This window comes from Spinacia oleracea, chromosome 5, assembly GCF_020520425.1.
Source record: "Spinacia oleracea cultivar Varoflay chromosome 5, BTI_SOV_V1, whole genome shotgun sequence".
Lineage (NCBI taxonomy): Eukaryota > Viridiplantae > Streptophyta > Magnoliopsida > Caryophyllales > Amaranthaceae > Spinacia > Spinacia oleracea.
In genome coordinates this window covers 89,410,506-89,423,552 of record NC_079491.1, presented here as the reverse complement: position 1 = coordinate 89,423,552, position 13,047 = coordinate 89,410,506, and the positions used below count along the sequence as shown (strand labels likewise).

The 13,047-nt window shown below is 36.8% G+C and overlaps 2 protein-coding genes and 1 pseudogene across 2 annotated transcripts; all 3 read left to right on the top strand.

The window, feature by feature from the left end:
• Positions 1–91: 91 nt before the first annotated feature.
• On the top strand, positions 92–7,720 carry LOC110774764 (fumarylacetoacetase). Its single transcript, XM_021979342.2, has 14 exons — positions 92–577; positions 4,040–4,118; positions 4,296–4,354; positions 4,448–4,572; positions 4,670–4,744; positions 5,111–5,189; positions 5,391–5,490; positions 5,603–5,662; positions 5,746–5,816; positions 5,928–5,990; positions 6,128–6,189; positions 6,609–6,705; positions 6,817–6,942; positions 7,490–7,720. Exons 1-14 carry the CDS (start codon positions 374–376, stop codon positions 7,547–7,549), a joined length of 1,260 nt encoding a protein of 419 aa, XP_021835034.1. The 5' UTR covers positions 92–373; the 3' UTR covers positions 7,550–7,720.
• Positions 7,721–7,865: 145 nt separating this feature from the next.
• LOC110774765 (BAG family molecular chaperone regulator 5, mitochondrial) lies at positions 7,866–9,720 on the top strand. Its single transcript, XM_056827892.1, has 2 exons — positions 7,866–8,505; positions 9,070–9,720. The coding sequence occupies exons 1-2, from the start codon at positions 8,086–8,088 to the stop codon at positions 9,250–9,252; spliced, it is 603 nt and encodes a 200-aa protein (XP_056683870.1). The 5' UTR covers positions 7,866–8,085; the 3' UTR covers positions 9,253–9,720.
• Positions 9,721–11,729: 2,009 nt separating this feature from the next.
• On the top strand, positions 11,730–12,300 carry LOC110774758 (BAG family molecular chaperone regulator 5, mitochondrial-like; annotated as a pseudogene).
• Positions 12,301–13,047: the final 747 nt, after the last annotated feature.

Below are 13,047 nucleotides of genomic sequence, written 5' to 3'. Positions count from 1 at the left end.
TGGACCGGGTCCATGCAAGCGGAATTGTTATCTGGAGCCCAGGATGCACAGTGCACCTTAGCTGAGCCGATAGTCTGCGGTGCCGTACCATTGAGAATTCCTTTCAAAAAAACATACAACAAAAATAATCAGAAATTCCGCTGCGAAATTGCGACCCATAGGAAGTCCAAACTCTACCAAACAAATGAAATCATGAAATAAAATTAATTAAAATCGAAACCAAACAAAATATAGTCTTCAACATTTCCGCCTGGTAGTTTTCCAGTTACTGCATTTATGTAGCATCGTCATTTACGACACTCTCTTCACTCTCTTTTCTCCACCACCGTCAATCTCTCTTCTTTTTTTTTCTCTCTCCTCTACGCCGGATAATATGGCGATAAAGTCGTTCATTGAAGTGTCGCCGGAATCCGACTTCCCTATCCAGAACCTTCCTTACGGCGTTTTCAAGCCTGAAACCGGTTCGCTTCCTCGACCGGGTGTTGCAATCGGCGACTTTGTTCTTGACCTTTCTGAAGTTTCTTCCGCCGGTCTATTTTCCGGTCCACTTCTCAATGGTTCCGACTGCTTCAATCAGGTCGATTCTTACTTCATCAATTAATTTTGTTTGCTGATTTCAGTGATTTGTGCCTTTTTTTTCTTAATATTTTTTTTTATCATGTAATTAGAATATATCGTCAAAATTATCAAAATTAGTAATGAGTAATTGATGTAGCTGGATATTGTTTATTGTTTGTTTTAATTTGTGTCTGTACCCTGATCTTTTAGATTGTGTTGTACGGTTTGTGATAAAAATTGTCAAAATTATAGGTCTTGTATACCGCAATGTTTTGTACATCATCTTCAAGTATATAAAAGTCACCCCTTCGCAAAATTGACTTTTGCGATTTGGAGTGATAAGTTTGTTGTACTACCTCCGTTTCTACATAATTTCATCATTTTGACCCCTGGCATTATTCACCTACTTTTGATCGTAATTTTCTAATCATAAATAAAAGCAAATGTTAAATGTTATTGGGTTTTATGTCAATGTATATTTATATATACCAACTTTTTATAATCTATACCTAGTATTTAAAAAGGAAAACCATAGATTATTTGAAGGTCATGTGGGAGTTAAGATAAAGAATGGGGACTCTCCTTTGTAAATTTTCACCGTTAAGGACTTGTATCTTTTTTTTTCACTGTTAAGGACCCGTAAAGTATATTCCGGCCTAAATTAAATAATAAATCTGAAAGTTTAGTACCCATGGTTAAAAGGTTAGTCCCAATGGTTAAAAGGTTAGTCCCTTACACGTGTCAACATATTATTTGCTGTGCAATAAACAATAAGCTAATTAATTATTAACACGTGTCACAACAAAAGGGTAAATTAGTTCCTTTATGATGTAAATTAAAAATTCAATTAGAAAATATAATATAATAATATATTTTAGTGTAACTTTTTTTTAAATTAATGGAGTAATATTATTTGCTAAAATTCTAATAATATATTTTTGCGTACTCTGTATTTTGATTATTGTTATACTGCTTAATTGTTGTTGGATTTATATTTTCCTATACTAAACAATGTATACATTGGATAACATTCGTGGCTTTACATAGAGTGTACTAGTGTATCAACTTATGTGGCTTTACATCAACAATACGGTAATTATTCACTTGGTCATCCATGGATATATATTACTCCGTATATTAATAAGTTTTTTGTATCAGATTAAGTTAGCCTTGCTTTTTGGTAATGATGTATTGACATTTGTATGAAAAGCCTCGAGTTATTTATCAATTCGTAGTTCTAACTTCCATACCAATGGGTGGATGAGCATTTTTCTTATGTCATCACTTATAAATCAAAGAGAAGCTGCTACTAATATCAACTATAAGTTGTTCTGCTTCAATATGTGTTTTACATTTTCATTGTTACGGCTAATTTTTTATGGGTGCAAATAGAAAAACATGACAGAAAAGAGCAAAATAGATTACAAATATTCTTTATAAAATAAAAAAATTCATACGGCGTATAAGAATTATGTGAATGTACTTCTTTTAAAATTCCTATAGAAAATATACATATTTTTCAGAAATAAGTTACACATTGTAATTTACAACTTATGATATTAAAGATTTCCTCCCTTTTTTTTAATTAATTCTAATAATATTGTATGTGTAGTATATGTGCCGAAATAAATACAAAGTACAAATTTATGAAGTATTAATTCAATGTTATCTTTTTGATTTTATTAAATGCTTGAAATTGTTTTTATTTTATTTTATTTATGATGTGGTTAAAGGTGAGTTAAAGGTGAGTTAACTTGCTGGAAAATTAAGTTGAGGTCCTAAAGGGTGAAAAAAAAAGGTGCAGGTTCCAAAGGGTGAAAAAAAAGGTGCATGTCCCAAAGGGTGAAAAACTCAAAACGTGAGGCCCCAAACATTAGCTTAACTCGTCATGTGGCATCTCATTATTAGAAGCCATGTGACATCTCTCCTTTTATCCAACATTTTGTTTTGTTTTTTTTTTCAAATTTTCTTTATTATTTCTATGTTTTACAACTTCTAATGTCTCTTCCACTCCATTTTCCTTATTCAACATCAAGTTATTAATAGTGTACTATACTCATTAGTCTCTTCCACTCCACCCCTTTAATATCCAATATTTATTCAACATTATAGTTTTTATAGTTTTTATATTTTTCCAACCTTCAAATTGCACATCTATTTAATTCATCCGTTACCAAAAATCACAAGTACTCACTAATTAAAACTTCAAAAGACATCTGAACAACCACTATACAACTGTCCGTTCTTTGAACGGGCTCAAAAGCTAGTTTTTACTAATAATGAGGTTAATATTGATAGGCAAAGTTATACGTTGGCAACTGATAGTCAAAATGATATAACTATTTTGTAAGGGAGGAAGACACTAGATGTACACAAGTTTAGTTTATATTGCATGTTTTGAGTGAATTTGAAGACCATACCTTTGACCCTAGAAATAACCTCTTTATGACAATATTGGGAAGGCTGTGTACATGATGGATTTACCCAAACCATGGTGTGGCAGGTGCCTTTTGTAATGGGTACGACTATTCAGGTTTATTTTGTTAGTATACGAAGTCTTTGGGTTAGGAATGCTTTACTTGAGTTCATTGAGCAATTTATGGGGTTACATTCTCTAATATTCTTCTTTTAATCGAGTGCAATATTTTGTGTTAATGTTTTGATACTTAATAACGTTTTTGACTCTCTGGTAAAGCTAGACTCCGAGTGAGGGATGATTTTCTTGAGTCAATTAAGATAAATTCACCATTATTTGGTTAATGAACAACTTAAAATGCTAATCTAGCATCTTATTATTTCAGCTTAAAAGCAAGCTGAAAAGGCGCATTTACAAACTAAATACTTCATCCGTTCCAGGTTTATTGCACCATTTTCCTAAGGAAGTTTCACAAATATTGCACCATTTCCATTTTAGAAAATAAAATAGTTGTTTTTACACTACAAATACTCAATATACCCTTACTTCTTAACACTTCTTGATTTATAATGGTTGTAATCACATAGGCAATTTTGTATTTTTGTATTTCTCTCTCTTTATTTTACCCACTACCTAAAGTCATATGCAAAACATACATTTTGCAATAATGTTGGAACGGAGGAAAATTTGTTTTCACTTTTTCTTCAGAAATTAATTTGCATGGTTTTCTTTGATGGTAACTTGGTAAGGAGGAGGTGTTGATCATCATACCAAATATATGGAAATATCAAAGTATTGTGGTTTTATTACCTATATTTCCCTAACATAGATATCCATTTTATTGTATTTGTCTCCTCGAAAAATGATTTTTGTTGGGTGAATGTTTCTGAATTTTTATTGAGAATTCTGTTGTATCTTCTCAAGGTCATGTGAAATTCATGTCAAAATTTGACATGCAAGTATCATATCAGTTTCTTCTCTCCAGACCGTCAATAACAGGTTGTTTTGTGTTGTCTTCAATATTAGTATAAACAGCTTCTAATAGCAGCTTTGTTATGAAAGCAGCCTACACTCAATAAATTTTTGGCAATGGGACGGCCTTCATGGAAGGAAGCACGTGCCACCATTCAGAAGCTACTATCAGGTGTGTTTGAATATCCTCGTTTTATCCACCTACTTGCTCGATTCATATTGAGTCATAATTTTCTCAAAAACAAGGGCAATAAACTCTACTTGCAATTTTAAGTTTTTGACCTGCAAGACCAGGTTGGCCAAATTTTGACCAATTCAGCTAAATGGAGTTTTGTTTATTCTGCTATAGAAAGCGAGCCAATATTGCGGGACAATGCTAGTCTGAGGCAGAAAGCACTCATTCCTATGGTAAACTCCTGCGACATGGCATTTTTGAGTACGACTGAAAATGGTTTATGGTCCTGTACTACAGTTCTTAGTATTTATAACCTTTTTGTTTAGAGCAAGGTTGGGATGCTTGTCCCTATGACCATTGGGGACTACACGGACTTTTTCTCATCCAAGCATCATGCAAGGAATTGTGGGCTCATATTCCGTGGCCCAGAGAATGCCATTAATTTGAATTGGTATGACATATTGACATTTTTAATTATTTTGTAGTATTCCTGAAGAAATGCTAGAGTTAAAGCTGGATATGATTTTGGTTGAATAATTATTGGGCAGGTACTATCTTCCTATTGCGTATCATGGGCGTGCATCTTCTGTTGTCATCTCTGGAACTGATATAGTGAGACCAAGGTCTGATTTTAGTTGTGTCTCCGCTCCTTTTCCTTCTCGTTCCCCCCTTCTTTTCTTGATTTGCTAGTAGCTCTGAACAATAGATGTCATTGCAGTGAGAAAGAGTATTGTTAATTATTCCTAGTATGTCTGTTAAATGTGGTACTTAAATTGGTTCCATTTTTCTCATGTGTTTCATGCTGATATGCTTATCTAAATACTAGCTACTTACTTGCAGTTGTCGTTACAAGCTAGCAACATATATTGATTGAGCTCTTCCTCTCTTGCCCATCTCTGTGATTCTGTGGACATCTTTAGGATTTGACTGATATGTCTTACATTTTTTATTTTATTATATCAAACTAATAATTCTGTTTCCTTTCTTAGGGGGCAGGGACCTCCAGCTCCTAATTCTCCACCCCCTTACTTTGGACCTTCGCGCAAGTTAGATTTTGAACTAGAAATGGTATGAGCTGTAACTCTCTTCTCTTATTTTACATTATGTAATGTTGCCAGAGTTTAGGAGAGCATACACAGTGCTATAAGTTTTACTAGGGTGTCCAATTTTTGCAGTTGAAGTGCTCATATTTGTAAAATATTGGTAGACCCTTTTCCTTGTTTATAAAGCTGAACAGTAGTCATATTGTTTTTCCCCCCGATGCTGCAGGCTGCTGTGGTTGGTCCAGGAAACGAATTGGGGAAACCTATTGATGTCAATAATGCTTCTGATCACATCTTTGGGCTTGTGCTGATGAATGACTGGAGTGGTAGATCTTTTGCCGACCTTTATAAATTTAATCTGGATTCATCTTATCTTTCAAAAATCTTTCTTTAGTCGTATTTATATTCTTCAAATTTACTTGAAAATGGTTTCCACAGCTAGAGATATTCAGGGGTGGGAATACGTGCCTCTTGGACCTTTCCTGGGAAAGAGTTTTGGTATGATCGTTTTTATAATGGTTGTTTATTCTTTGAGTTAACCTCACCTATTTGGAGTTTAGGAAACATATTTTTCTGTTTAGGTACAACAATCTCACCATGGATTGTAACTCTGGATGCTCTGGAACCTTTTGCTTGTGGTGTCCCAGAACAGGTACTTGATGGATTAGCCATTTGGCATTTAATTTTGTACTAAAAAGTTTGATGCTAAAGGTACCGTCATTTCAATTTACACTGATGATACAAGTCTGCTCTGCAACTGTAGGATCCTCCTCCATTGCCATATTTGGCTGAGAAGACGTCGAAAAACTATGATATACAGTTGGAGGTAGTATGTAGCTCTGTTTATATTTCTCGATTCTGACACTGATCCATTCCCCCATTAGGTCTGCATTGTGCATAAGTTAGCTGGCCTGATAAATACTTGGGCATTTAGTTCTTAATGAAATTTTTACTTGTTGCAAGGTTCAACTCAAACCTGCTGGGCAGGAGCCTTGTGTAGTGACAAAGAGCAACTTTAACCATTTGTAAGTATCTCATCCATACTTAAGAAATTCTTGAGGTTCTTTCTTCTGTCAGTGTCTCCCCATTTAGTAAGTGGTTATTATTGCGATGCAAGAATCTACACTACTGAAAGGTCCATTTCTCCGCAGTCACCCTGTTTTACTAAAGAAGCTGGTAAATGGTAGGGATAGACATGATTGTAGTCAGAGCATACTTCTTAAGGTGACACCATGATTTTAATGTGATTCTAAATGTTAAGCTGATTGGCCAGTGGTATTGCTATTATGCTATTTATCCATTGTTACCAAAATTTGGTGTTGATGGTTGAGGGATATCTACTGTTGCTTTCTTTTTACCCCCTGATTCTATTATCCAATACCAATAGTACTTTCCTGATCTAATTATCTTGTTTCTGCAACTTAATTTTACTTTTGGGGTTCAGGTACTGGACGGTTACGCAACAACTTGCTCATCATACAATCAATGGTTGCAATTTAAGGCCTGGTGATCTCCTTGGGACCGGGACAATCAGTGGTCCTGTAAGTAATTGTTATGTCATGATCTTATACCGCTTTCCAGGAGATCAAATATTTTGCTGGTAGGTAAACAAAAATTTTGGGAGATTTTGATCCTGTTTGATTTGCTGACAGGAACCTGACTCTCTTGGATGTTTGTTGGAGAAAACTTGGAATGGACAAAAGCCACTTTCTTTGAATGGAACATCTAGGACATTCCTAGAAGACGGAGATGAGGTCATTTTTACTGGTGTTTGCAAGGTTTGTTACATTCTCAGTTCTTGACGTATGAAATTTTAAAATTCCCAAAATATACTTGGAATTGTGTGCTTATGGAAGTCACTTCATGAATGCATCATCGTCCATTTGTTCTAGCAAAATGCACACAAATGAACACACGGTCATTAAATTGTAAGTTTCTAGTTTAATTGCAGTGACTATAAAATCAAAGTGCAGAAAGTTACATGAAGTATTGGATGTTATCGAATACCTTAATCATGGTCGGTTGGGTGCTTGGTCGCAGGGCAGTGTACTGCATTTATAAGATAAGAAAAATTTAGTTGAAAAGAACGAAGCCTAATACACATTAGATTATCTGTTATCCACTAGGTTTGAACTTTGAAGCGCCTTACATCACATTCATTACAAATTATAAGTGTGGAATCACAGAGGTCTGCCAGTAGTCCAGATGAACCTCAAATTTGTGTTAGTAGGAGTCAGGCATATATTCATAGTCTCATATATAGCTAAATAACCTTACATGTCCCAGGAAGAATTGTTGATATTGGAGGTTTCTAATTCTATGCAGGGAAATGGTTACAACATTGGATTTGGAACTTGCTCAGGGAAGATTTTGCCATCTCTCTAAGACACTGTTGTAAATAGTACTAGTGACCGTGTAATCGAAATATGTCCTTTATGGTCGAACTTTCAGCACTGCGTTTGAAACTGGACATTCTTTCTATCAGGCTGATAACATGATTAGATGTCATAATCTGTATGCACATATATACATATCTGTGTATTTGTATTATTATCAGTTGTTCATTGTGTACTTAAACTGTAACGACATACAATATGCCTACCAGAATCAAATCTCGAGTAGAAAAACGAATATGTTGGTATCGCATATGGGTGACATATATCAATATATGGTTAGGACTTAGGGTGATACACTGATACATGTTTGTGGGGCCAAACATTTCTCCATTATAGACATATTTGCCCAAGCACATGTAAAAATTATCATCAACATGGGGTCCAAAAGCTTAAACTGTAACGTCTTCCATAATTTAACCTTTTCCTTTATGTAGTTTCTACGGCCCCCCTGCATCATTTTCAACCCACTTTCTCTCTCTTATCATCATTCTCTTCCTCACTTTTCTCATCTCTCAGTCGGTGGCCATGAAACCCAACAGAAAAGCTCGTTTCTCACCATCTTCATCCTCAACATCAACTGTCACCTACACATACAGAAATGACAACTCTACCCTCCCCAAAACCACAACCACTGAAATTCCGATCACCGTCCATTTCCATGATCACTCAGCTGCAGCTTCTAAGATACAGACAGCCTATCGTTCCTACGTGGTCCGCTCTCTCTTAAAGAAGATCGCAGCCATTGAAAAAGAGGTTGATAAATTGGAGAGGCTGATCCAACAGCAGGAAACTGTGGATGCAGTAAGGAGTAGTGAAAAGGACAAGTTACGGATCAATGAGGCTTTGATGGTTCAGTTGTTGAAGTTGGATTCTGTTCCTGGGTTTAACTTGAGTGTAAAGGAGCTGAGGAAGAGTTTGAGCCGTCGGATCGTGGGGTTGCAAGAGGTTAGAGCTGGCAATGGGTTGGGTTGGGTCGAAATCAGGTCGACCCATTTATAAACGGGTTGAGATTTTCCCAACCCAACCCGACCTGTTTAATTAAACGGGTTGAGATTTTCAACCCAACCCAACCCAACTATAAACGGGTTGACCTGAAGTTGACCCGTTTAATTTTTTTTTCCCACTTTTAATTGTAAATTGATTTGACTATAGAATTGCGAGGTGATTTTGTTATGGCATATCTCATTGCAAAAAGTAATTTTTCAATATGTATTTGACATGAATCAAAACGTCAAATAATTATTCAATGTTGAAGGGAAAATGAGAAATAAAATCTTTCAAATCACATTATACATATATATATTACATACTTGCTTGCACTTAAACGGGTTAGACGGGTTGTTTTCGGGTTGAAAATTTCAACCTGACCCAACCCATTTAATTAAACGGGTTGGGTTGGGTTGACCCATTTAATTAAACGGGTTGAAAATCTTGACCCAACCCTTTATTATTGGGTTGGGTTCGGGTTGGGTTGGTGGGTTGGGTCAATTTTTGCCAGCTCTACAAGAGGTGATGGATGGCATTTGTGGTGATCATAGATTAATGGATGGATGGGATTTATGGAGGGATTGGGATGAGGGGTTTGGTGGGATTGAGGAAAAGTTTTGTAGGGAAAGAGGTGGGGAGGAGTTGGAGAAGTTTTGTGCCTATAACTTGGGTTTTCGATGTTTAGAGAGGTTTTTGCGACAATAACGGTTGAGAGCCTGTGTACTATAGATTTCAGGTTTGAATTTCTCTATCCGTTTGTAATTTATATTGCCTTGTGGCTCAGTCGTACCAGAAAAACAAAAAACACTCAGGCCTCAGGGAGCCCCAATTAGGATAAGCTGTTATCATACTTACACAATAACACCTAATATAGTATGTTTCTCGTGATTCCGTTGTTTTGAAGAGGTTTTACGTGAACCTTGGAACGGCAATTATTAGTGTGTGGATTATAACTTGATGTTCGGATCGGCATTTTGACAACAGCAATTCAATGTAAATCTTGCTTGCAATTTTAGAGTCGAGTTTGATAAGCCAAGATGAATGGCTAGTTTACTACGAATTGTATAGTTCTTGAAGTTTATGGATGCTTAATGTGTGTTGAATTTTAATTACCCGAGCTTTGTAATGAACTTATTTTCGTATTCAATTGAAACAAAAGCTTACTGAAAATAATGAATTTGATGTTTGAATCTTTGCAATAACTAGATGAGGATCATGAGTTGTGTTGTTTGCTAATGCCAAGAGAAATCCGGGAATGAAGCAGTTAATCTTTATTGTTTGCTAACAAAAAAGTAAAAGTTTAGGACACGAGGTTGCTGTTGAGTAGTGGTTATCACATCCGTCTTACACACTGAAGGTCCCCAGTTCGGTCCTGGGCAGCACGCCAGCAACTAAAAAAAAAATTATAATTTTTTTACACTTTTTCTTTGAGAATTCAGACAACTTATTTGAACATCCCGTTGTTTTATTGTTCAACTATTCGATCATACAATTGTCACATACCTGCCTTAATCAACGCCACAACATTTAATTGAATAACTTGAGCAAATCCTTGAAGAATTTCTTTTGATGGTTCGTAGACGTCTATATTTGATCTCCGGCTAGAAGTGATAAGTTCGATGATGAAACAAAACGATCACTTGGCAAACGCATTCCTAAACAACGAATGTTCTAAGACTGGCGGACTCATTTATCTAAACCCTATGTTTCTATTTATAGTAACTGCTATTTATAGTAGCTGTCTTCTAAGTGCCTGCTAAAAATGGAAAGCCGTTCGAGATAGATTTGTGTCAACGGAATTTTAATTGCATTCTAATTAAAATTCTAGGAATTTTAGGAATTTTAGTTGCATTCCAATTAATACCCTAAGAAAAGATTGAAAAGCATTAAAGAATTCTATTCGCATCCCAATTAATTCAAGAATTCTAAAATATAGAAAAATGATTAAAAGAGTTTTGATTAAATAGAATTAGAAAACAAGGACTAAAAGAGTTTAATACGGCATAAAACCGAATTAAATCAGAAAATCTGAGAAAAACGCATGACAATTGATTTGTGCAGAAGAAATATCTTGTGCACGTGGCCCATCGCAGCTTATCACTCGCGCCAAAGCTCATGCGCAACAAAATTCTCACGTAACAATCTTAATTTGGTTCAAACTCAAATGCTGAACGAATCTGGCGTTGGCACTTGAGCGTGAGGCATTTCTCACGCCCAGGTGCCACGCGCGAAAGATTCTTTGCGCGTAAATGCTTTTCAGCGCATCTCAAACTCTAACAGTTCTCATCTCAAACGACGCCTATTTCCTATAAATAGGGCCTCAAACGGCCAAGAAAAAGGCACAAATTCATATTCTCATACCACCTGATGTGGGCTTGGTGTATCACCACAATGGGCCCAGAGACGTGTGAGATCTGACTCAAGCCCACCCCCAAATTTATATGGGCCCATAACTCATATGCTAGCCCAAACCTCGTCACTTATGCCCTGGAAGACCACTCCCTTGATAAAGGCCCGAGTTATCCATGACCAGGCCCAAGTATAAAGAGTTCATCAAGTTCTAATCAAAACGCCCACTTATGGACACGTGTCCCAATCCCCGAGAACGCCCAATCATGCAAGCTAGGGTTATGGGATCAATTTCCAAGAAACCCTAGCCATATAAATAGTTCAAATCCCAAGGTAAAAGGGGCATTGAATTCATTCCCACCTACCTTAAACTATCTTTGCTCTGCCTTCTCTCTACAAATTATTTCTCTCTCTAGCCAATACTTAGGCGTCGGAGGGAATATTCCTACGGGAATATTCTTGTTTTGCAGGTTGCAGGAAGATCGTGCCAGCGCATACTTGATACCTCCGAGGAACGCGTGACACGTCATCACCACAAAAGATCCCACAACAGTTGGCGCCGTCTGTGGGGAGGTATAGTATCATGGCCAAACCGAATCTGAGAAAGACGCAGGAGGAGGACGGCCTGCTATCAACATAGGGCATCCCACTATAAGAGGTGAAGCTAAAAAGCAGTGTGATGTCTCAGCAAGCCAACCAGCCTCCACGAGATCCCTGCAGCACATGTTGCATGGTCTCCATCAGAACATCACGGGCGAATGGCAAGAGAGACTTCAGCATGTCCTTCAAGAAGAAATCACAAGATCCTTTAGTGAAACCGTCCCAGTGCAAGAATGCTGCAGAGCGGCGAAGCAAAAGGGGAAGTATGCTGCAGACGGACGGGGTCTACCCATGGAGGCCCAACCACTGAAATTCCGATCGCCGTCCATTTCCATGCTCACTCAGCTGCAGCTTCTAAGATACAGACAGCCTACCGTTCCTACGTGGTCCGCTCTCTCTTAAAGAAGATCGCAGCCGTTGAAAAAGAGGTTGATAAACTGGAGAGGTTGATCCAACAGCAGGAAACTGTGGATGCAGTTAGGAGCAGTGAAAAGGAGAAGTTGCGGATCAATGAGGCTTTGATGGTTCAGTTGTTGAAGTTGGATTCTGTTACTGGGTTTAACTTGAGTGTAAAGGAGCTGAGGAAGAGTTTGAGCCTTCGGATCGTGGGGTTGCAAGAGGTGATGGATGGGATTTGTGGTGATCATAGAGTAATGGATGGATGGAATTTTTGGAGGGATTGGGATGAGAGGTTTGCTAGGATTGAGGAAAGGTTTTGTAGGGAAAGAGGTGGGGAAGAGTTGGGGAAGTTTTGTGCTTATAACTTGGGTTTTTCGATGTTTAGAGAGGTTTTTGCGAAAATAACGGTTGAGAGCCTGTGTACAATAGATTTCAGGTTTGAATCCCACTATCCATTTGTAATTTGCTTGTAGGCTTGTAGCTCGGTCGTACCAGAAAAACAAAAAACACTGAGGCCTCATGGGAGCCCAATTAGGGTAAACCGTTATCATACTTACACAATAACACCTAGCATAGTATGTTTCTCGTGAATTTGTTGTTTTGAAGAGGTTTTACGTGAACCTTGGAACGACAACAATAACGACAATTATCAGTGTGTGGATGGATTATAACTTGATGTTCGGATCAGCATTTGAACAACAACAATCCAATGTAAATCTTGCTTGCAATTTTAGAGTCGAGTTTGAGAAGCCAAGATGAATATATGGCTAGTTTACTATGAATTGTATAGTTCTTGAAGTTTATGGATGTTTAATGTGTTGAATTTTAATTAGCCGAACTTTGAAATGAAATTATTTTCGTATCCAATTGCAACAAAAGCTTACTGTAAATGATGAATTTTGATGTCTGAATCTTTGCATAAACTGTTGAGGATCATGAGCTGTGTTGTTTGCTAATGCCAAGAGAAATCCAGAAAAATGAAGCAGTTAATCTTAATTGTTTGTTAACAAAAAAAATAAAAGTTTAGGTCACGAGGTTGCTGTTAGGTTATGATACATATAATAGAATATAAATCATGTGGAAAAACCATAAAGCCAGGAATCCAAATTAATTGCCACATAACAATTAGCATAATTTAGGACACAAACACTT

Coding starts and splice junctions, on each gene's coding strand:
- LOC110774764 (XM_021979342.2), top strand. CDS start 374: ATGGCGATAAAGTCGTTCATTGAAGTGTCGCCGGAATCCGACTTCCCT. Junction 4,355..4,447: donor AGAAAGCACTCATTCCTATG/GTAAACTCCTGC, acceptor CTTTTTGTTTAG/AGCAAGGTTGGGATGCTTGT. Junction 5,817..5,927: donor CTTGTGGTGTCCCAGAACAG/GTACTTGATGGA, acceptor CTGCAACTGTAG/GATCCTCCTCCATTGCCATA.
- LOC110774765 (XM_056827892.1), top strand. CDS start 8,086: ATGAAACCCAACAGAAAAGCTCGTTTCTCACCATCTTCATCCTCAACA. Junction 8,506..9,069: donor GGATCGTGGGGTTGCAAGAG/GTTAGAGCTGGC, acceptor GCTCTACAAGAG/GTGATGGATGGCATTTGTGG.